Source organism: Rhizophagus irregularis, chromosome 2 (assembly GCF_026210795.1).
Source record: "Rhizophagus irregularis chromosome 2, complete sequence".
NCBI classification, from domain to species: domain Eukaryota; kingdom Fungi; phylum Glomeromycota; class Glomeromycetes; order Glomerales; family Glomeraceae; genus Rhizophagus; species Rhizophagus irregularis.
Genome location: NC_089430.1, coordinates 1,506,268 through 1,529,337, shown reverse-complemented (window position 1 = coordinate 1,529,337; position 23,070 = coordinate 1,506,268). Strand labels below are relative to the sequence as shown.

The window sequence follows — 23,070 nt, the reverse complement described above, 5'->3', positions numbered from 1 at the left end:
TCCCATGCACGTTTTACCCAATTACAAACATCACTATACTTAGCACGTCTAAGGTTTCCTGCGGTAGTTTCTCCAGCACCACCATTTGCCATCCACAAGTGCCATTCTTTGCGGAGGTTGTCCTTGAATGGCTTGTTTATAGCGACATCAAGTGGTTGACAGATGCTTGTCAACCCACCTGGGATAACTGCTAAATCAATATTGTTATCATGAAATTTTGCTTTAACAGATTCTTCAAGATGGCCCCTAAAAGAATCATAAACAAGCATAGTTGGATCTCTAGATCGATTATTGTTAAAATAGTAGTCAATATAATTAATCATTAATTTTGAATCCATCCAACCATTCTCTTGGAACCAAACCACCACACCAGACGGAATTTGTTCACCACGTCCTAATCTTTTTCCTTTGAAAATACATATTGGTGGCAATTTGGTCCCATCTGTATTTTAAAAATTTTTTTAAGATTGTTTGCTAGAAATAGGACCTACTATAGTACTTACCAGCAGCACAAGTAAGAACAACAGTGAATCAATTTTTTTCATTACCTGTCCCACGAATATGAACGGTTTTTTCACCTGTTTGATTGACAGTAAAATTACCCGCCATGTCAAAATACACTGGGGTCTCATCCATATTGAAGATGTTGCACATCTCATATGATTTTTCAATTCTAAGGTGAGTAACAAATTGATAAAAACTTTCTAACAATTGTTCAGTTTGCTATGGAAGTTTTTGTGAAATCTTTGTATGAAGTCGCAAGGATAATTTTTGCCGCTTCATAAATGCATATAACAAACGATTAGACATCTTAAAATCGTTCATTAAATTCCCATAAAGAACTATAATATCTGGATCTCTCAAAATTTCTAGCATCTTGACTCGTATAATTGAATAGGTTACAGCAAACCCCTGTTTCCTTTATTCAATTATCCAGTCATAGAGCTTTTTCTCAACTTCAGGATAAAAAACCCTTCGCCCTGTACCAACTTTCTTAATATTTCTGTTTATTTCATCTGTCCAGTTTATACTCGCCTTAACCCAGCGTCCAACCATACTTTTGTTAATTCCAAAGTGAGCTGCCGCGCTATTTCTTCCATACTCTTTTGTGTAATTAACAACTTCTTCTTTTTGTTTAATAGAGTATAAAGTTCGTTTAACATTACTTTTGAAGGCTTTACGTTTGACAACTCATTTGTGTTTGACAACTCGTTTGTGTTTGGCAACTTGTGGCATTATTTATCGTGGCTTTTCTTTGTATGAAAAAATATCATTTTTGATAACTTGAAGAAAATTATTTAAAAGTTGATCAAAAAAATTAACGCGTTTTAAGGATATGATTGTCATGCTGTGCACGAATGTTTCACAAAAATTTAAAAATTGCAAAACCGCAATAATTGAAAATTACGTTATATATTAATTTTTATTTGAAAGTTTAAGCAAAAATTCTTTTCCAGAGTTTATATTATGTTCCAATGTTAAAATTACCCGAATATAAGCACCCTTATAACAAAAATAGGTTGCTTATATTCGGGACTTTACGGTAATTATATATAATCATGTATAATGTCATCTTAATAATATAATTTCTTAAATAGTTAAAGAATATTTTTACAGATTTTAAATAATATTAAGAATAAAAGTTAACACTTAACAATATAAATAAAATACAATTAGCCATTGAAATGAATATAAAAAATTTTTTTAATTTTATACATTGGAATTATTTTGATAATTTATATTTAATAATTGGAAAAGTTAATAAAAAAAGATTGACATTTGTGAAAATATTTAGTACTACTCTAGCCTTAGTTCTAAAAAAAAGAGAATACATATATGAATAAAATATAAAAAAAAGGAATTATTTAAATTACAAACTAAGAATATTGTAAAATATTTAACTAATAAATTTTAATAAAAAACGAATTAATTTTTTTCAGAATAAAATAAAAATCGAATTTTTTAATTTTTTTGAAAAGATAATTTTTTTAAAAAGATAAAATTGAATTTTTTCAAAATTAGCATACTGCATACTTTCAGTGTTCTGGACCAACAAAAATAAGAACAAATGTTAATTAATGTTCATTAAATAAATAGATTTTTTTTTGAAGGTTATACCTTCAGAATTGGAGACTGGATCTTGTCTTTCAGCTTCCTGGATCTACAATAAAAATGAAAAAAATAAGAAAGAAAAAAATAAGAAAGAAAAAAAAATTTCAAAGCAACCTTCAAAATTAACTTCATATATAACATCAATGATCATCCTGGGACTACCCTGGATGCATCCGGTAACTACCCAGGATCATAAAAAATTTTGCATATATATCTATCATTGTTACACAGCAAAACCTTAAAACAAAGAAATTTTCTTAATACGACGTAACACAGTATCTTAGAATAATTTTAATATCACTTTTTTTTTTGTTAAAGCCAACATCAGTTACACCTAAAGTGATGGCTGTGACGATCATACAGAATATTTGCATTTCTTTTGCACAACGCAAACACTATCGCAAATTAAAATCGATACTTATTTTAAGCATATTTTAAGTATAAAGACTTTTCATAGGGAAGGAGTGAAAATAAACTTTTACCATAATTTTTAAAATTATATAATGTAATTTCATAAAGAATTTAAAATTAAATTTGTTCATAATCTGATATTAATTATCACCAATCACTCAAAGTAATCTGAATAAATAAAAATAAATAAAATAAAAATTAAAATAATAACCAATAAAATATAAATATGTTTAAGATGAAGGTCTGGGTCCTTGGACCTTTAAATAAATTTTCTTCAGAAAAATTTCATAATTACATGCAGCATTTTTTGTGTTTTTCAAAATGATTCTTTTAATTTTTATTTTTACTTTTAATATGACGACAGAACGGAGGTACAACACCATGTAGAAATCACTCTAAAATAAAGTAATAAAACTAAACATTCTAAAAGTTAAAACCTAATCCCACGCGTGAGACCACCCTGCCTAAAAAACAAACCTCAAACTATTTAGGCATGGCCAGTTCTATCAGAGATATTAACAAAGAGAAGCAAAAATCCTGTACAAATAATTTCACGATAATTACCATTCCTCCTGTATTGATCTTTCATTTTTGAAAAAATGCCACCTAATGAAAATACGTAAGTTAGATAATTACTAATCACGTATCTAATATTGGGATTCTTGGAGCAGACTTTTCAGTGTCGATCATTGTTTGTAATCATGTCATACGAATCAAGTATTTCAGGTTTAATTCGTAAAAGGTAATATCTGGCAATCTTGTACAATGTGAATACCCCTCGAGTGTCGAGTGTCACCTGTCTTGTGTCCTGCTGTGAACAGCTTTTCAGTTTATAAAGGCGCAGTAAGTCATTTTAAGGGACGGGTTTTCGGTTATTGGTATGAAGTTTGTTGGTTGTGTCATCAACTGAGCTCATATTAATAGGAAGAAAAAATAATATTACGAAAAGGATAAGAGAACTAAACAAGCTAGTCGTAAAAAAATTTTGCTCCTGAAATTGTATACTATTTATTTCTAGCTAAAGTATATGTTAAAAGTTAATAAAATGTGTTTGTGAGTTAATGTGTTGAAGAAAAGTGTTATTCATTGAAAGAGCTGTCTTGAAATATCGAACAGCCGTGAAAAAAATTTTGTAAGAAAATTATAGGAAAGAGTTCATTCCCCATATCTTTTCAAAATGATTCAATTATAAACTATCCTGTAACACTTTAAGAAAAGCTTGGAAAAGCTTAAACATGCGATCTGTGAGCTAGATATTACAGAACAGTTTTTACGGTTAAAAGTAGTTTTAAGCCTAAGAGATCCAGAATCTTTTAAATTTAATCTCAAGAATCGATTAAAAATTTGATTAATCGTATCAAAGTTTCGATTCAGGGATTCGATTTTCGATTTTGATTAATCAAATCTAATCGAATTAATATAATATTGCAATGTGATTTTTTACTATTTGTAATATCATCCGAACCTGGTTCAGATGTAGATCGTCATGAAATTCTGTATTAAGTTGGATTTAAATTAAAATTAAATTCAGTTTTAGGCCAACAGTACGACAATATTATAAATTATTATTATAATAAATTGTAATATTCCAATTCTATTCTAATTAAATAATATATTGTTTTAAATAAAAATTTTTATTGGTCGCATTAATTCATAATTCTGGTCAGCATTATAGTTTCGGCCAGAATGTTCAAGTGCAGAATCTTTAATTTTATCAACGTTTTTAGTAATTTGATGAGATTTTTTTTATCAAAGTACGGTTATAGAAATGGCAAGATTATTTTAGGTATTGAGTAAAATAGGACAGTACGCTAACGCAAATTAGTACGTACTTGTGTTTTTTTTGTTCGTACGTACATTTACAGCTAATCAATTTTTTAATACTAGTACGTACGAAAGTTTTAAAATTTTCGTATTAATTTGAGTTTTCGTACAATCGTATGACTTTGCATTCTTGTATTTTTGTGCAACTTCGAATATTGTTTTCAACAAAATATCTTACTAATTATAAAATTAAATGTTAAATTATAAAATTAAAAAAATTCTTTGAAGATAAGCTAATAAATTTTCATTCCTTTAACATATTCAGCTCCACAATAATAAAACTGACCATTAAAATAATAACTAAATTTTATTGGTTTATTTATTAATTTTTTCAATTCATTATCATATTTTATTTGTTCAAATTCAGGATTTAATAGCTCAAATGGATAATCTTTAACATCGGATATATTATAAATATCCATATTTCCAATTATTTTTCTTCTTCAAAGAAGTAAAAAATTAAAAGAGATATTTACGATGACAGATTATATTACTCAAATATGTTGTGCAACATATTCATCTCAAAAATTTGATCACATGATGCTACAATGTAAAATATTAGTACGAAAAAATCAAAATTTATTTTTAAAGGTCCGTCTGAGTACGGAAAATTAAAATTTTTTTTTTTTTGAACGTCCGTACTAATTTGTATTACCGTACAGTACTAATTTACTATATACTCATTATTTTTGCTGCACCATAATATCAAAATAATTGATTTATTGAGATTTGATTTTTAGATTTGATTAATCGATTCTATTCAGACGATTCAATTTTTGATTAATTCGATTTTGGTAGAATCGATTCCAATCCCTATTCCAGAATCGACTCAAGTCAACCCATTTTGAACCGATCTATCCCTACTTGGAAGAATCATAACAAGAATACAATGTTCTTAGAATAGCTTCTTTATTAATATGTAAAGCCTATCTAGTAATAATAGTATCTAATATACATCAATAAAAATATGTGTAGTCTTATAAATTGCTTTAAAATTTGGTGTATTTTATTATTAATTATTTTTAAAGTCGTTGTATTATAAAAAACACGAAATTTAATATTCTTAATACAAATTTTTATCGGCAAGTTATTAATGAATAGGGAAGATGTTTTTTGATTGGACATTTGACGATCAAAATATCACGTGACTGTAACTTTGGTTACGGTGCTCTTGGGGTAGTTGACATTTTTGTATTAGTATATAGTCCTTCGTTATACTTCGTCATTAAAATAATTTGTTTTAATATATTATGAAGTTTTTTATTACTTTTTGTATTCACAATTCTTTATAAGTTATTTTCAAATTTGTTAATACAATATTAATTCCATAGAATTAATGATTTCTTTCCCAAATTTGGCTAGTTAATATCAACATTTCGTAAAAGTTTAAGTACAGTATAACTTAAAACTCACGTTACCAAGCCTCAATTGTGCCAATTTGCTTTATGTATTTTAACTAGTCTTTTTTGATAATTTTGTCGATCTTGAATCATTGCAACATAATTACTACATCACCATTATTTTTTTTATTTATTGTTATTTTTTTTTTTGGTAGTTTTTTACATACGAATTAATAACTTATTTTTGTTTAATAAATTATTTATTAAAATGGATGAAGTTAAACTAATAAGTGATGATGTATTTGAACAAATAAAAGATTTTAATCCTTTTCGTTTGACTGAAGAACAAAGATCATTAGTTAATAAACTAATAACAGACGAAGAATTAAAAGAAAATTATGCAGAAAATGGTTTATGTAGAAATTGTAAGCAACCTAAGAGAATTTTTTATCAGTGTAGTTATTGTATGTTTCAACAAAATTTCAAAAATTGGACAAGTGGAAATCATGAAATTGATGAATTTATTAAAAAAGCACAATTAAAAGCTGATATTATGGAACTAATCGTAGAGTGGATTGAATATGATAAATTTGAAAATGTTGAATATTTAGCAAAAGGAGGATTTGGTATTACTTTTAAAGCAGTTTGGAAAGATGGTCCTATATGTAATTGTAATAATAATCAATGGGAAAGAGAAGGTGAAACAAAAGTTGCTTTAAAATGTTTATATAATTCACAAGGAATTACAACAGATTTTTTAAAAGAAGTAAGATATTTTTTTTTTTTATGAATCTTCATTAGCCTTAGTATATAAATATTAAACTAATTATAATTTTATTTTAAGGTTGAATCAAATATTTTAGTATATTGGTCTGGTTATACAGTTCGTTGTTTTGGTATACCAAATATCCAAAAACAAATAATTTCATGATGGTGATGGAATTAAAAGATAGTAGTTTAAGACAACATTTAAATAATAACTTTATTTCAATGAATTGGGAGCATAAATTGAATATTTTATATAAAATTGCAATGGGTCTTAAAGATATTCATGATAAAGGATTAATTCATCATGATTTTCATTGTGGGAATATATTAAACGATAGTTTAAGTGTTTATATTACTGATTTGGGATTATGTCAACCAGTAAATGTCAAATCCTACCAAAATAGTAATAAAAAAATATATGGAGTATTACCTTATGTAGCACCAGAAGTTTTAAGAGGAAAAGAATACACACAAGCAAGTGATATTTATGGATATGGAATTATTGCATATGAAATTTGTACGGGTTTCCCACCTTATTATGATATAGCTCATGATGAATTATTAGCAATGAAAATTTGCAAGGGGTTGAGGCCAAAGTCTAATTATAAAATTCCTCAATCAATTTTTGCCATTATTAATCAATGTTGGGATGCAGACCCTTTAAAACGACCTAATGCAGATGAATTATATGTGTTAGTAGATAGATTACATTTTGAAATTAAGTTCGAATATTCTGTATTTTATGGGCAAGTTAAAGAAACGGATTAGATTAATAAAAAGTTATCATCTTCAATGATTCAATCATCATTATCATCTACTAGTAATCTCTTATATACAACACATCCTCAAGCAGTTTATACAAGTAAACTTTTGGATTTTAAAAATCTTCCAGAACCCAAAAATGCAGAAAATGATGATTTAGAATATTCAGGTAATTTTAATTAAAAAATAATTATTTAAATCTATTTAGATTAATAATTGTTCTTTTATTTTACAAGATTTCTTTAAAAATGGATTTAAATAAACTTGATATTAATTTTAAAGGTAATTTCTTTTACATGTGATTTTTTGATCTATTTTTAAATTTTAATTAAACTATTTTTTTTTTTAATTTGTTATAGATGAATGGAATTAAACCCCATTTACTTTTATTGAAATTATTTAGTATATAAAAAATAACATCAGATTATTCAGATATAATTTTATTTTTGAATTTGAGGATATTTTTTAATATTATTTTGGAACATTTTGATGGAAATATATAGTAAAGCTCATATTAAAACAATAAAAAGATATTATTGGGCGTTTTTTATAAAACTAGTAACGATTTTGTTGATCATTTGTTGATCATTTATTTTAAATTTATTATAAATTTTGTCACGAGATTTTCTATGGAAATCATTTCTCAATTTGTTATTAAAACACCTGCTGAATTGCCTTGAAATTGAAAATCATTTCCCTTTTTATAAAAAAATTTCCTTTTTGGTAAAAAACTCTCAGATTAATCTTATATAACTTTATGTAAATGTCAATGACAATGAAAAAAACTTCTAATGCCAACTTTTCGCAAAAACTCTTCCTGTGCCACTAAAAGTCCCTGTTAAATTGTTGCATCATTCAATATTTGCATAATTTCATTTTTTTGTTGATCATTAAAATTTCATAAAATATTGCAAAAAAATAAAAAAAATTGTAGAAAAAACGTTTCAGCATTTTTTCATATAATATTATTAAAAAAAAACGCCAAAAACTTTTTTTTTTTGCATTACTATTAAGAAAAAAACATTTTGGCATTTTTCCATATAAAATTATAATAAAAAATAACACAAAAACATTTTTTCTTCATATTTATTTTTTTAACAAAAAATGTCAATACTGATGTTTTTAATTAAAAAAAACCAATATTTTTTGATTTTTTAATTACAAAAACGTCAAGTCTGACGTTTTTTTAATTTAAAAAAATCATTTTTTTTTGATTTTTTAATTACAAAAACGTCAAGTCTGACGTTTTTTTAATTTAAAAAAATCATTTTTTTTTGATTTTTTAATTACAAAAACGTCAAGTCTGACGTTTTTTTAATTTAAAAAAATCATTTTTTTTTGATTTTTTAATTACAAAAACGTCAAGTCTGACATTTTTTTAATTAAAAAAAATCATTTTTTTTTGATTTTTTAATTACAAAACGTCAAGTCTGACGTTTTTTTAATTAAAAAAAATCATTTTTTTTTGATTTTTTAATTACAAAAACGTCAAGTCTGACATTTTTTTAATTAAAAAAAATCATTTTTTTTTGATTTTTTAATTACAAAAACGTCAAGTCTGACGTTTTTTTAATTAAAAAAATCATTTTTTTTTTATTTTTAATTACAAAAACGTCAAGTCTGACGTTTTTTTAATTAAAAAAATCATTTTTTTTTATTTTTAATTACAAAAACGTCAAGTCTGACGTTTTTTTAATTAAAAAAATCATTTTTTTTTATTTTTAATTACAAAAACGTCAAGTCTGACATTTTTTAATTAAAAAATCATTTTTGATTTTTAATAGAGTTCTGAATGGGTCAGGTCAGGTCAAGTCAGGTTATATCAGATTATCTGTTTGACCTGACCTGACCTGAAACCTAAAAAATTTCAGGTTAACCCAAATGATTTTTATTAAATTATTGAAAAAAAACGTTGCGCAATGTTTTTTTCTGATATAATGTTATATAAAAAATGTTTTCGCAACATTTTTCAATAAAATATAAAAAAAAATGTTGCGAAACATTTTTTCCTAATATAATGTTATAGAAAAAACGTTTTCGCAACGTTTTTCAATAAAATATCAAAAAAAAAGTTGCGAAACATTTTTTCCTAATATAATGTTATAGAAAAAACGTTTTCGCAACGTTTTTCAATAAAATATCAAGAAAAATGGTGCAAAATGTTTTTTCCTAATATAATCTTATAGAAAAATCGATTTCGCAATAAAATATCAAGAAAAATGTTGCAAACATTTTTTCCTAATATAATGATATAGAAATAACGTTTTCACAACGTTTTCCAATAAAATATCAAGAAAAATGTTGCGAAACATTTTTTCTATAACATTATATTAGGAAAAAACATTTCGCAACATTTTTCTTGATATTTTATTGGAAAACGTTGTGAAAACGTTTTTTTCTATATCATTATATTAGGAAAAAATATTTTGCAACGTTTTTCAATAAAATATCAAAAAAAAAACATTGCAAAATGTTTTTTTCTATAGAAAAAACGTCTTTGCAATATTTTTCAATAAAACAAGAGTTCTGTTTAAAGGGGAGTTAGGACTATAAAATGTAAAGTATATGAAATATGATTTATTTTGAACTTGTTCATTTCAATAAAATCATGACATTCAAAAAAATCTATGTTACAACCTAATAGCTTAATTCTAATTAGCTAATTTAGTATTAGGTTTTAATTTAAAAAATTAAGCAGTATCAAGGAGAATTCTCGCAAATTTTTCTTAATACTGCTTAAATTATAATTTAGCTAATTTAGTATTAGGTTTTAACCTAAAAAGTTAGGCAGTATTAAGGGAAATTCTCATGAATTTTTCTTAATACTGCTTAATTCTAATTTAGCTAATTTAGTATTAGATTTAATTTAAAAAATTAAGCAGTATCAAGGAAAATACTCGCGAATTTTCTTAATACTGCTTAATTCTAATTTAGCTAATTTAGTATTAGGTTTTAATTTGAAAAATTAAGCAGTATCAAGGGAAATTCTCGCGAATTTTTCTTAATACTGCTTAATTATAATTTAGCTAATTTAGTATTAGTTTTAATTTAAAAATAATTTTAAAAACGTTTTTTTCTAATATAATCTTATAGAAAAAATGTTTTTGCAACGTTTTTCAATAAAATATCAAAAAAAAAGTTGCAAAACATTTTTTTCTAATATAATCTTATAGAAAAAATGTTTTCGCAACATTTTTCAATAAAATATCAAAAAAAAAGTTGCAAAACATTTTTTTCTAATATAATCTTATAGAAAAAATGTTTTCGCAACATTTTTCAATAAAATATCAAAAAAAAAGTTGCGAAATGTTTTTTTCTAATATAATCTTATAGAAAAATCATTTTCCCAATGTTTTTTTTTAATATATTATTATAAAATAATAGTATTGTTAGTTTCAGGTCAACAGGTCATTCAGATTTTACTGATGTTACAATCTGAACTGATGCCAAATCGAAATTGCTAAACCTGACCTGATAAATTCAGGTCAACCTGTCAGGTTACCTGAATTTGGACAACCTGTTCAGAACTCTAATTTTTAACCACAGAAACGTCAAGTCTGACGTTTTTTAACTAAAAAAATTCAGTTTTTGTTTTTTTAATTACAAAAACGTCAAGTCTGACGTTTTTAATTAATAAAATCATTTTTTTTTGATTATTAATTACAAAAACGCCAAGTCTTACGTTTTTAACCAAAAAAATCAATTTTTTTGATTTTAATCAAATCTAACGTAAAAATGATTTTTTAATCATAAAAACGTCAAGTCTGACGTTTTTAATAAAAAAAAATCAATTTTTTAATCATAAAAACGTCAAGTCTGACGTTTTTAATAAAAAAAAATCAATTTTTTTTATATTTAATTATAAAAACGTTTGATGACCCGACCCAAAATTTTCGAGTCAATCTGACAGTATAATGATTATAACTCACTAACAATTACCAAGTTACTCTAGTTATCTATTATTCATGTTTGAAGATTGATATTGTAGTAAATTTAAAATTTTTTTTTTTTATTAATAAATTTTATTACGTTAAATTATCTAAAATATTAATAAGTATTATTGTTGATAACTAAGTTTACTTTTCTGCGCCATCTTTAATACAGTACACTCTGTGGCTTAATAAATTATTTTGTATGTACAGTTTATAAGAATGATTCTAAATTAAAAATTATTCTTTCGATAATATTCTTTATAATAGAAAGTATTGGCTTTTATTTTAGAGGTTTGAACCGGTTAACATTAATAGATTAATTAACTGATTAAGATGGTTAACCAATAACCAGTTAGGGCATCTCGAAGACCGGTTAATCGATTAAAATTAATAATGCAACCCAGAAATAATCTCCAAACTCAAATTTCAACAAACGGATATTTTCATTAAAGGGTTAATAATAAAATTGACTAAATATGGCCTCATGCAACTAAATATAAGAGTAAAAAAATTGGTATAATCTTCAGTCAAAAAAATCTTTTAATATTTTTTTAATATTAATCGATCAATTGATTAAAGCCCTTGGTTAAACAGCTTCTAATCGGTTAAAGTTTTTTTGGTCATTTCCAATCTCTTATTGCATCTTTGGTTAACTCATCAAGTTAAATTTACACTCATGGATTCTTTTACATACAAAAAGTAATGATATTAATTTTATGGATTGGTATAATGACTTTAGCGTTAAAATACATTTTGCGAAATGTACAGATCTAAAGTAATGACAATAGCTCTTTTACCATTCACTATTCCTAAAGTAATTTCTCTATGAGCCTATGACCATAACTAATAAATTTAGAATCTTCATATTAAATAAATGAAATAAATTGAAATAGATTTAGAATACATCATTATTACCAAAAAAGAAAAAAATAAGATCTGTTTTCTGTTACTCTATGAGAATTAGGAACTATAATTCCATGTTATAATGAATTGTTTGTTTTCTTCTGTAAATAAGCATTAAAAGATATTATAAAATTTTTGTTGGAAAATGGATTTATTCCATATCAGATATGAATAAATTAAGCGTACTATAAATCTGTGATGTGAAATAATTAAATATAATATTTAATGATTTAATTCGCTAATATAAAATAAATATAGCTAACTAATCAATTAAATTTTATTTGAAAATTAGGTACAGTATAAATGATTAAATTGTGTAATATGGAAACGCGTGATATGGTTAGCTCGAGGTACGTTCTGATTGCGTTAATGATGGATCTTTTATAAATACTAACGAAAATATTAATCAGTATTTCTTTCCCATCCCATAGAATGTAAATTTTTTTCAAACCGAAATTGTTGAAATTATTTTTTTTTCGTTTCTTTTTTAAACCCTATTTTTTTGTATTATAATATTTTTTTTTATTTATTCTGACAACCTTGGCCGTTAGAGCTGTCCGTTGGGCTTCATCGCCCTCGTCAATGGAGAGCTTGTCCGTCAGGTTATTTTGTACCGAAGAATAATTTTTTTTTTAATTATTCTTTTTATTTTCAATTTTTTTTCAATACCAGAAAATAAATTTTTTTTCGGTTTTTTTTTCAATACCAAAAATAATTTTTTTAAATCATTTTGAAGGAATTTATCTTCAAAAATTTTTTAATATTTTTTTCAGTATTTTTTCTCTTAAATTTTTTATAAGTTCACCCGACTTCCTTTATTGGTTTTTTTTTATTTTATATTTTATTTTTTTTTCCTTTTATTTTTGTAGCACACACACTGGGTTTCTTTTTTGTAGGACCAAACTCTCAAAGATTTAAATGAATCCAGACTACAAGAATTTTCTATTAATATTTAATGATAGTTGTCAAATTAATTAAATATTGAAACCTTTTTGAAAATAACATAGAAGCTTTTGTTATCAAATTATCTGTAATTAATTGTTATTGCTTTTTATACTACATTATACCATAATATTCTACAATATTTTCCTTTTTAACTGTCAAAAATCTATTAATTCTATAATCTCTTAGTTCCAAAACAATTTTCTTATTCATTGCAATTGAATTGATTGGCGATCATTCTTTTAATGGCATGATATGCAATCATATGCAATTTCACGTTACATTAGAATACAGAATAACGAAAATGGTTGTTAATCAAAAGCTTAAAAAGTTGTTTAAAACTAGTTTGGTTAGGAAACTTTTTTGGCGTTCAATGTTTGGCGTTTTTTTATTAGTCGAAAATATGCACAAATTAAAAATTTCACACGTTAGAATATAATGATTTTTTTTTTTTGTATTAGTTTTATATACAATTTTATTTTCATTCACTTTCGAAAATATATTTTTTTTTAAAAAAAAAAATATATATACTCAATTATATAATAACCTTTCACACTTTGTTGGATAAATATGGGTAAAACATATAAGAAACAATGTAAAAAATGTTTTGAAGATAAAAAATGGTGTAGTCAAATATGTCTTAAAAGTTATTTAAAAAATAATTTTTCAAACTGGACCAGTGGAAATGAAGAAGTTGATGATTTTATACGAGAAATGCAATCAAAGATTAATAATAAGGATGATGTAGTATTTGAATGGGTACCTTATGATCAGTTTAGAAAATTTAAAGAAATAGGAAAAGGTGGTTTCGCTACGGTATATTCTGCAATATGGAAGGATGGTCCATTATATTGTGACGGTAAAAAGAATGATCCAAAATATTTTGATGGTAAATGGATAAGATTGGCCCACGAAAATGTTGCTTTGAAATGTTTAGATAATTGTAATAATATCACTAAAGAATTTTTAAATGAGGTATGAGATATTATAATTTTTTTTTTTAAAAAAAAATTCAATAATCGTAACTTTTTTTTATTTTTAATTTATTAAATAGGTTAAAGCATATTCAAAGGCTAGACGTGGCACTAAGGTTCTAAGCATATATGGAATAACTCAAAAACCAGATACGAAAGAATATGCTATGGTTCTCGAGTACGCGGATCGTGGAGATCTTTCTAAATGGATAAATAAGCATTCTAAAGGTTTTGATTGGTCAAGTAGATTAAATAAACTTATTTATATTATTAATGGTCTTAAAGAAATTCATCAAAAACAGATGGTTCATCGAGATTTTCATACAGGAAATTTATTATTTAAAACTAATAAAGATATTAGTTTGGATATAAGAATTTCGGATATGGGATTAAGTGGAAAAGTTGGTAATATAGATAATGAAGTTTGTGGTGTGATGCCTTATATAGCTCCTGAAGTGTTAAGAGGTGATCCTTATACACAAGCAGCTGATATATATAGCTTCGGTATGATTATGTATTTTATAGCAACTAAAAGACAACCTTTTCAAAATCGTGCTCATGATCACTATCTAGCATTAGATATATGTAAGGACAATACAAGACCTAGTATAAATGATTTAGAAGTACCAGAATGTTATATTGATTTAATGAAAAGATGTTGGGATCCAGATCCGAAGAATAGGCCAAATGTTAAGGAAACATGTGATTTGATTGAATTATTTCATAAGTCATATACAACTAAATATAGTAAATCTCCTGAAATCAAACAACAATTCGAAGAAGTAGAAAAGCATAGAAAATCAAATCTTCCAACTAAATCTCAAATCAAGAAAATCAGAAAACTAAAAAAGCAAAAAGAAGTTCCGGAACAGCATGAAGAAGAAAATTCCACACCTAATAAAAACGATGAAAATGATGAATATGATGAATATGACGAAAATGATCAATCAGATACTCATCCACAAGCTATTTATACGTCTAGATTACTTAATAATTCATTTATTTCTGAAGGTTTAGACATGGCAATTTGATAAAGCAAATGATGTTCATAATAGGTACGGTATATTTTCCATTTTCATGGGCTTTCTTGTTTGGATGGTTTAATGATGGACGCGAATATCTTGCGATCGTTAAATTTATGTTTATCCTTTGCATGAACCTGTTGCTTTTACTTTTTCTTCTTAACAATACCATTTTCTTATAGCTGGAATAATGGCGATGACATTTGATGACGCATTTGTCAGTATCATAGGTTTAAGGTAGAGTATTCTCGCTTAATAGTTTTGTATATCGTTATAATAAACTAATCGATTTTTTTTTTCGCGATGGATTTTGTTAATTTTTGGTTATTAGAACTTGTGAATATAGAAACTGCTTTTCCTTCTTATTAATTCCTGATTTTTCTTGCTTTATCTTCTTATTCTTTTTGCTTTTTATTTCCAAACTTTCTTTTATTTATCTTTGGCTTTTTATCAATTTTTTCATTTTATTTAAATATTAAATTTAAGATAACAATTTGTCATTAAAATTCTATTTTGTTTAATAAATACTGAGTGATTTAACCGTACTTTTGGGATTGGTAAAGGCGATCAAAGTCTTATATTATAGAAAGTTCTTAAATTGTGATCTATCAATTATTTAATAAACCGTATGATTATTAATGATACTTATTTAAAAATAACAAGTTATAAACCAAGATAAATTATCGACGATTTATAGAGGACTATAACATCATCGAAATCATCTCTTTGTCATCGATAGCATGTGAAATTACAGATTAAGGACGTCTTTCGGTTCTCAATTATAATCACATGACAAAATATCAACCAATCAAGCCAAACTGACAAATTTATCATACAATGGTCAGCTGCTCTTGCACAAATGGTCATTTTAGGATTTACATACCTTTTATTCATATATATTCACATATGGGCACACTTCATCTGTATAACTCCATCGTTTTTGGTTTAAGAGGTTGGAATTTAATTTAAATTATTTCTTTGGTTTTACTTGTTAAAAATTTCAATGCACTTAAATCATTTTTTTTTAATATTATAGAGCTGGTACGATAAATTTGATTCATAAAAATTTGTAAAAAAAAAATATATTAAATCATGTTATGTGCTCTTTTAGATGATGGAAGCTTCAGCTATTGAACCTAAAGACATGCTAGATAAAACACAGGCAAAATTTAAATTTGTCGTACTTGGTCATTTAATTAAAATTTATTTAATCATTTATATTTACAATTGTTATAGTTGGAGTTACCATTTGGACTTCAAAATCTCGGTAATACTGGTTATATGAATTCAACCTTACAATGTCTTCGAGTCATTCCAGAAATGCAGGAATCTCTTAATAGGTAAACATAATTTACGTAAATAATGTACTGTAAATAATGAATGTAAATAATGTAACAATTTACTAAAAAATAATTGATAATCAACAATTATCCATATTTTTAATTTTTTTTTTCTGTACGATCAAATCATTATATTTTACATAGGTTTACAAGTGGATCTTCTGTTGCTGATAAACTTACAACATCTTTACGTGATCTTTATAATAATTTAAATCAAGCCACTGAAAGTGTTGTTCCATTACATTTTTTACAGGTAATCCGATGAATTATTATCTTTATTTTTTGAAGGAATTTTATTAATGTTTATATATAATATATTTATATTTATATTTAGTTATTTAGAAGTGTTTTCCCTCAATTTGCTCAAAATACTGCTGATGGTTTTATGCAGCAAGATGCCGAAGAATGTTGGACTCAAATTATATCTATTCTAAAGCAAGCAAATATTCCTATACCAAGTCAACATTCTTCAGATGGTGAAAAAGTTTCATCTTCAACAGAAGAATCATTTATTGATCATTATATGACAGGCGAATTTACTTCAACGTAAATATATTTTTTATTTTTAAAATAATTTATTATAATTAAATTCATATTATAAATAATTAATTAATTTTTGTAGTCTTAAATGTCTTGAAGCCCCTGAAGAAGGAGAGATTGTTATAAAAGAAAATTTTACGAAATTAAACTGTCATATCTCAATATTAGTAAATTATGTGCAACATGGAATTATGATGGTACAGGATTTAAATTATCTATAATATGGTCTTTTTTATAAAAATCTTTCAATTTATTCATATATTTATCTAGGGTTTAGATGAAAAGATCGAAAAAAATTCTCCTACATTAAGAAGAATGGCGATCTATGATAAAACTACACGTATAAGTCGGTTACCATCATATCTTACAGTACAATTTGTAAGATTTTTTTGGAAAAGTGATCGAAGGGTTAAAAGTAAAATTTTACGTAAAGTAAAATTTCCTATGGAATTAGATGCTACAGACTTTTGTACTGACGAATTAAAAAATAAAATTTTACCTCTTAAAAATCGTTTACAAGAATTGGAAAAAGAAAGAAAAGGGTCAAAGGTATGATCATTATTATTATTATATAGGATAAGATATAGTACGATTATTGAATATTTTTTAAAAAAAATAAAAAAACTCTAGGAAAGTACACAATTTGCGGTCAATAATAACGTTCAAGATACAGTAACAGATTCAAAAAATAATGAAATAGTTGAAGAAATTAAAAAACTTATTGATCCCGAACTAAATAAAGATATTGGTGCTAACGTATCAGGATTATATGAACTTTGTGCAGTTCTTACTCATATTGGAAGATCAGCTGAATCTGGTTAGTTATAATAAATACTACTTCGCTTTTAATTTTAGCTATATATATTTTATTACTTTTTAATAAATTATAAATTTTAGGAAATTATATTGGATGGGTTCGTAAAGAAAATTCTGGTATGAAATAATATCATTTTTTGTAAAAAAAAAATAAATTTGATAAATTTTAAAAATTTTAAATTTGTTTTTTTTTTTAAACATTATAGAGGATTGGATTCAATATGATGATGATAAAGTTAGTATTGTATCTCAAGAAGATATTCTAAAATTGGATGGAGGAGGTAGTATACAACGCTTTTATAAAAAATTTTTTTTTCTGATCAATTTATTTCTGATTTTTCTGACTTCAATTATAATCAATTTTTTGTTATAGGTGATTGGCATATTGCATATATGTTATTGTATCGATCAAAAAAGATAGCTTAATATATTTAATTTTTTATTGAATTTTTTATTGAATGTTTTCAAAAATCGAATTAAAAATATAAAAAGTGTTATTCAAATTATTTGATTGATGGTCTAATCATTATACTGTGTATTAGGAGATTGGAGGTAATGTGTTCTATAAACCATTAGTTGAAAGTGAGTAACAAAAAAATTTCGCTTTACATTACGTGCATTATATTATTATTGTAGATAAACATGTGACTTTACGTTAATCGCTTTGTATATACTCCTCGTCTCCTCGTACAGCTACCCAAATCTATCCGCAGCGCAGCAAAATGATTGGCTGAAAATTTGATTTTTTCTGCCAGTAACGTCTTTTCAGTTGTGAATATTATTTATCCTTTATTGCTTTATTGAGAATCTAGAGTAAAAATTATTATTAAAAAACAAGTTCATTGTGACCATGGATTTATGCTATACTGTATCATTTGATGGGTTTTTGGAAACATAACTAGATTTATACTTTTTTTGTCATTTAATCAAACATAAATACAAGTTTTAAAAAGATGATTTTAACTATTTAAATGCATTTTCAGAAAAAAATATATTGACAAACTATTGCAACAGGACCATTTTAAGGTAAAACATGTTGATTCAAAGACGTGTTCGTCAAAGTAAAATTGCGTGTCGCCACGGAGAAATTTGGAAGGTCGCTGTACGATTTGTTAAGTTAAATGACAGACTAGCTTAACCAGAAGAGATCCATCTAAATTTAAGTGAGTGGATCAAAAAGTGAGAAAATGTACTCTTTACCATCAATCTGGAATCTGGATATAATTCTCGCAATTGCATAGAGAAGTTAGTTTATTTTCATAACAACTAATACATGTATTCAGTCCTTGATATTACATTTTATACACTCGTAAAAATAAAACAATGTTTAATATAAGCTCTTTAAAAAATAAATTTTAGGATATCTATTATCAATTTTCATTATCGCGATTATCGCGGTAAAATTATTAAATCAATTTCATAACTCCGGACAAGTATAATCACGTGCTAATCGGCCATTTTATTAGCTGCGGCAAGTTAGTACAAAGAACAATTACATCATAAATAATCATATTACATAATCATAAACAATTAAACTATTTTTTACTATATATAGACTGTAATTCCCACACAAGCCTCTTTAGGCCGTTTTTACTATACTAGTATAGGGTGGGAAAAAATGGGGAGGGAGCGTGATTATACTTGTCCTTCGTTATTCATTGATTTATAAATGCATTTCGTTAAAACTCATACATTTACTTAAATTTAACGTGATTGAATCGTCACATGGTTTACTACAGGGATAACAGCTGCCATTACATATTATTATATTAATTATTTGCTTAATGGATATTATATTTTTTGCTATAATGTCAATAGATTTTGTTTCATTATCAGATTACAATCAACATAAAAATGTAGGGATTCGTAAAAATTAAAAGATATATTTATTCTTTTATAGTACGGAGTCATGAAAGTTTATACAATTTTATGAAACAGAAATGGTCGTTAATTACGTAAGTTTTTTTTTTTTGGAATAAAAATTAATAAAATTACACTTTGTTTCTTTTACATTATTAAACAAACAATAATTATTATATTCAGCTTAGGTTTCAGTCTTATAATAAATTTTATTTCATAAATTTTCCCTGCAAATCATGTACGGGTAGATATTGTTTTTAGTTAGGTCCATTTTAGTTTAATTTTTTTACGGGTTTGTTTTTTGCGTTTATTATAGTATAGACTGCATTAGATTAGTTATAGACCAAGTTCAGCAGTGCGTTGGCCTAACGCATTTGGTTTCTTTTAATTGTTGATTTTAGAATTTGATATTTCACATGAGTATTCTCTGATCACATGCAATTATTCTTAGTTCACATGCAAGATTAGTCCTATTTTGGTGATCAGATCAAAGAGTTTTCTGCACAAGCCAAGTATATGTAAGATTGGCAATCATTGATAAAACAAAAAAAAATGTAAGATTGCAATAGTTTGAATAATTGATCGTCAATTACGTTAGAATTTTTTCTTTTGGAACAAAATTGTACCTTTGCTCTTTACAATTATTATTAAACAAACAATAATTTAGATAGCCTATCATTTGTTTCTTACTTTTAATTATACTGTATGTTACTTGTTACTTAAATTTATTAAACAAATTTGGTTGAAGAAATTGTTTAATTCAATATTTTATAAATAATTATCAAGTTCAGTGTGTTGACGTAACGCATTTGGTTTCTTTTAATTGCTAATTTCGTGATAGCGCATGTTCTGATCTTTTTTGAGAGGAGACCATTTTTCGAATTCAGAATCTTCTCATACGTAATTTACTTTTGATATGTAATCAATTTCATATGATTCTTAGTTCACATGCAGATTAAAGATTAGTCTTATTTGGAAATGTTCATCGATCGAAAAAACTTTTCTGCGCAAGCCAAGTTTATGTAAGATTATGTAATAGCATTGCTATGTTAGCTATGCTTGATCCTAGAGTAATATATACTCCATAAAATTTGTTTTCGTGATGAAAAAAAAAAAAATTATCATGAACGAAATGGATGATAAAGAATTTTATTTATATTACTTAAATGACCTCTCTTATATTCCAAGACCATCAAAATGGATAGAATCTATTATAAAGATTCCACTACTTAAAACGACTTTAGAATATATTAGTTTTAATCATGCTATGGCCAGTCACATTTTACTATCTTTTCTTACAGATTTGACGCTTCCACTTAGTCAACCATTTAATTTTGCCGTCATGATTTTAACTTTTTTTATTATTCTCTTAATACTCTTTCCAGTGAGTATTATTTTGGAAATATGTAAGAAGCTTGATTTGTTTAATTTCAATTTCTATGAAATGGATGAATGGAATCGTATGACTGCGGGAAAAGGCTCAAATGATATAAAACATATTGCACGGGAGGGTCATAGAGCATTATGTTCCAGTGATTATAATTCAAAAGTCTTTAATTTCGATTTGGTCGAAACTCTATTAATACTAAGCGCCATCATCTACGAACGAGACGATGATGAACTTCGTAAAATTTACGAGAAATTAAAAACTAATAAGGATAATGAGGGTGATAGCTTCGAAAATCTTATAGATGAATGTCGTAATAAAGTGTATAAAGGTATCAATAGGAAAGTCAAAGACCTGGGGTTTAATTTTGTACCACTCTCGGAACTTAATAGTATTGATACTCTATTTGCTGGAATGTATTTGTTCGAACATAAAAATGATCAGGAGGATCAGGAGAATAATAATGTAATTATTGTATCATTTAAAGGTACATCGCCAACAAATTTTACTGAGTGGTTAACAGATTTTCTTATTATGCGAGCGGATGCAAGCCAATTCGTGTTTGGGGAGATTCATAAAGGTTTTTATGATAATTTCTTCCCGAAAACTTTGGACGAAACTAAAGAAAGCTATCCTGCTAAACGAATGGTGGAAACTATAAGTAAGGCAGCCGAAAAAATGTATGAGAGAAACGGTAAGAATGTAAACATTTGGATAACTGGACATTCACTTGGTGCAGCCTTGGCACAGGTTTTCTATGCAAGGTGAATTTTCTTGTTCTAGATTTTAATTTTAATTTAAAAATATATATTGAGATTTGCTTTTTAGGCTTATTAAGATGAGTACTCTTCTTCCGGAATTTTGTGTGTTACGAGACGCTTATGCTTTTGCGGCACCAGCCGTAGGGGATAAAGATTTCGCATCTTCATTCAATGGCGCCTTACAAATAAATTATAAAGAAAACAAGACGCTTTGGCGAATCGCTAATACCAATGACATCGTTGCTAAAATGCCACCTCAACATCTGTACAGTACTATACGTCGTTATATCACAAAAGAAGACATCCTTAATTATTATAGTATCGGTTATAAAGTTCAACTCTTTCTGGATAAGGAAAAACCTCCTAAAGGTATCGTCCTTCGCGAAAAGTATAAAGAAAAAAATAAGGATGACGAAGAAGAAGAAAATGACAAATTGGGATCGATTGAAAAGTTGTTGAGAAAAAAACTTAATGATGATAGAAAGGATTCTGAAAATAGTGAGATCACATTTGATAATATTTTAAATTTTATTCTTGGTGAGCTTCCTGGTAAGCTTCCTGGTAAGCTTCTTAAACAAAACAAACATAATATAGAATCCTATCATGATTATGATAAAAACCATTCATCGGAAGATTATACTTTAGATAAAATTAAAAATATTGAACCCTACATTCCAAGTCTTATTCATAATCACTTTCCCCATCGTTATTTTATGGCTATGGAACGTTTGAGGTCCGACAAATTCGAATTTATAGTGGGAGATCAAAAGAGTGTTGAAGATAAAATATTAGCTGATTTTAATATGGTGATGTAACAACAAGTTAGCTTACACTCATATTAGACTTTGTAACTTTTTAACTTTGTATCCTGTAAGAGATGTGGTTTACAGTATGTTACTTGTCACATTGAAAAAATAAAGAATATATATATATATCAGTTAATTATGTAGTACGTGGTTATTTACGAATTTGCGGAATACGAGCATCAATATTAAAAATGTTTGATAATTTTTTCTTGTTATTTTTTGTAATAGACCGGAAACTTTTAACAGCTCGATGTTACTTCTACAAACAAATTACTAAGATCAATAAATAGGTTGTCTTTGGTCAACAAATGAATATTTTTCTATTAGGTTTTGAGCAATCTTTTTAAATAATCACAAGTGTTCGAACAGCATATTTTCAACTCAGCTAATTTAGAAATACGGTAAACTATCCGTGACTGATATCGGTCATCTGATCAATCGTTTGAACGATCGATTTGAACGACCGTCTAACCGAACCGACTTGTTAACCGACTGTTTGACCGATCATTTTAACATGATTGTGTAAAAAGCAAACTTATATTACCGATGAAATTTTATGTATTATCAAAA

The 23,070-nt window shown here is 26.1% G+C and overlaps 4 protein-coding genes across 4 annotated transcripts; 3 read left to right on the top strand and 1 right to left on the bottom strand.

Annotated features, from left to right (window-relative positions):
• Window positions 1-4,392: 4,392 nt before the first annotated feature.
• OCT59_011750 (uncharacterized protein) lies at window positions 4,393-4,769 on the bottom strand (the record flags this gene model as incomplete). The annotated part of the gene is made up of 2 exons (XM_066133983.1): window positions 4,393-4,520; window positions 4,634-4,769. The coding sequence occupies 2 exons, from the start codon at window positions 4,767-4,769 to the stop codon at window positions 4,393-4,395; spliced, it is 264 nt and encodes an 87-aa protein (XP_065989293.1).
• An 8,691-nt stretch (window positions 4,770-13,460) lies between these two features.
• OCT59_011749 (uncharacterized protein) lies at window positions 13,461-15,469 on the top strand (the record flags this gene model as incomplete). The annotated part of the gene is made up of 5 exons (XM_066133982.1): window positions 13,461-13,969; window positions 14,049-14,206; window positions 14,980-15,023; window positions 15,173-15,227; window positions 15,322-15,469. Exons 1-5 carry the CDS (start codon window positions 13,565-13,567, stop codon window positions 15,467-15,469), a joined length of 810 nt encoding a protein of 269 aa, XP_065989292.1. The 5' UTR covers window positions 13,461-13,564.
• Window positions 15,470-16,104: 635 nt separating this feature from the next.
• Window positions 16,105-18,112, top strand: OCT59_011748 (uncharacterized protein; the record flags this gene model as incomplete). Its single annotated transcript, XM_066133981.1, has 10 exons — window positions 16,105-16,152; window positions 16,227-16,330; window positions 16,475-16,583; window positions 16,665-16,876; window positions 16,953-17,067; window positions 17,141-17,419; window positions 17,501-17,687; window positions 17,768-17,803; window positions 17,893-17,967; window positions 18,060-18,112. 10 exons carry the CDS (start codon window positions 16,105-16,107, stop codon window positions 18,110-18,112), a joined length of 1,218 nt encoding a protein of 405 aa, XP_065989291.1.
• Window positions 18,113-20,630: 2,518 nt separating this feature from the next.
• OCT59_011747 (uncharacterized protein) lies at window positions 20,631-22,808 on the top strand. Its single transcript, XM_025317046.2, has 2 exons — window positions 20,631-21,697; window positions 21,762-22,808. The coding sequence occupies exons 1-2, from the start codon at window positions 20,649-20,651 to the stop codon at window positions 22,507-22,509; spliced, it is 1,797 nt and encodes a 598-aa protein (XP_025179092.2). The 5' UTR covers window positions 20,631-20,648; the 3' UTR covers window positions 22,510-22,808.
• The last annotated feature ends 262 nt before the right edge of the window (window positions 22,809-23,070 follow it).

Excerpts from the sequence above, each read along its gene's own strand:
- OCT59_011747 (XM_025317046.2), top strand. The coding sequence starts at position 20,649 with ATGAAAAAAAAAAAAATTATCATGAACGAAATGGATGATAAAGAATTT. Across the intron at positions 21,698-21,761 it reads GCACAGGTTTTCTATGCAAG|GCTTATTAAGATGAGTACTC; the intron begins GTGAATTTTCTT and ends TTTGCTTTTTAG.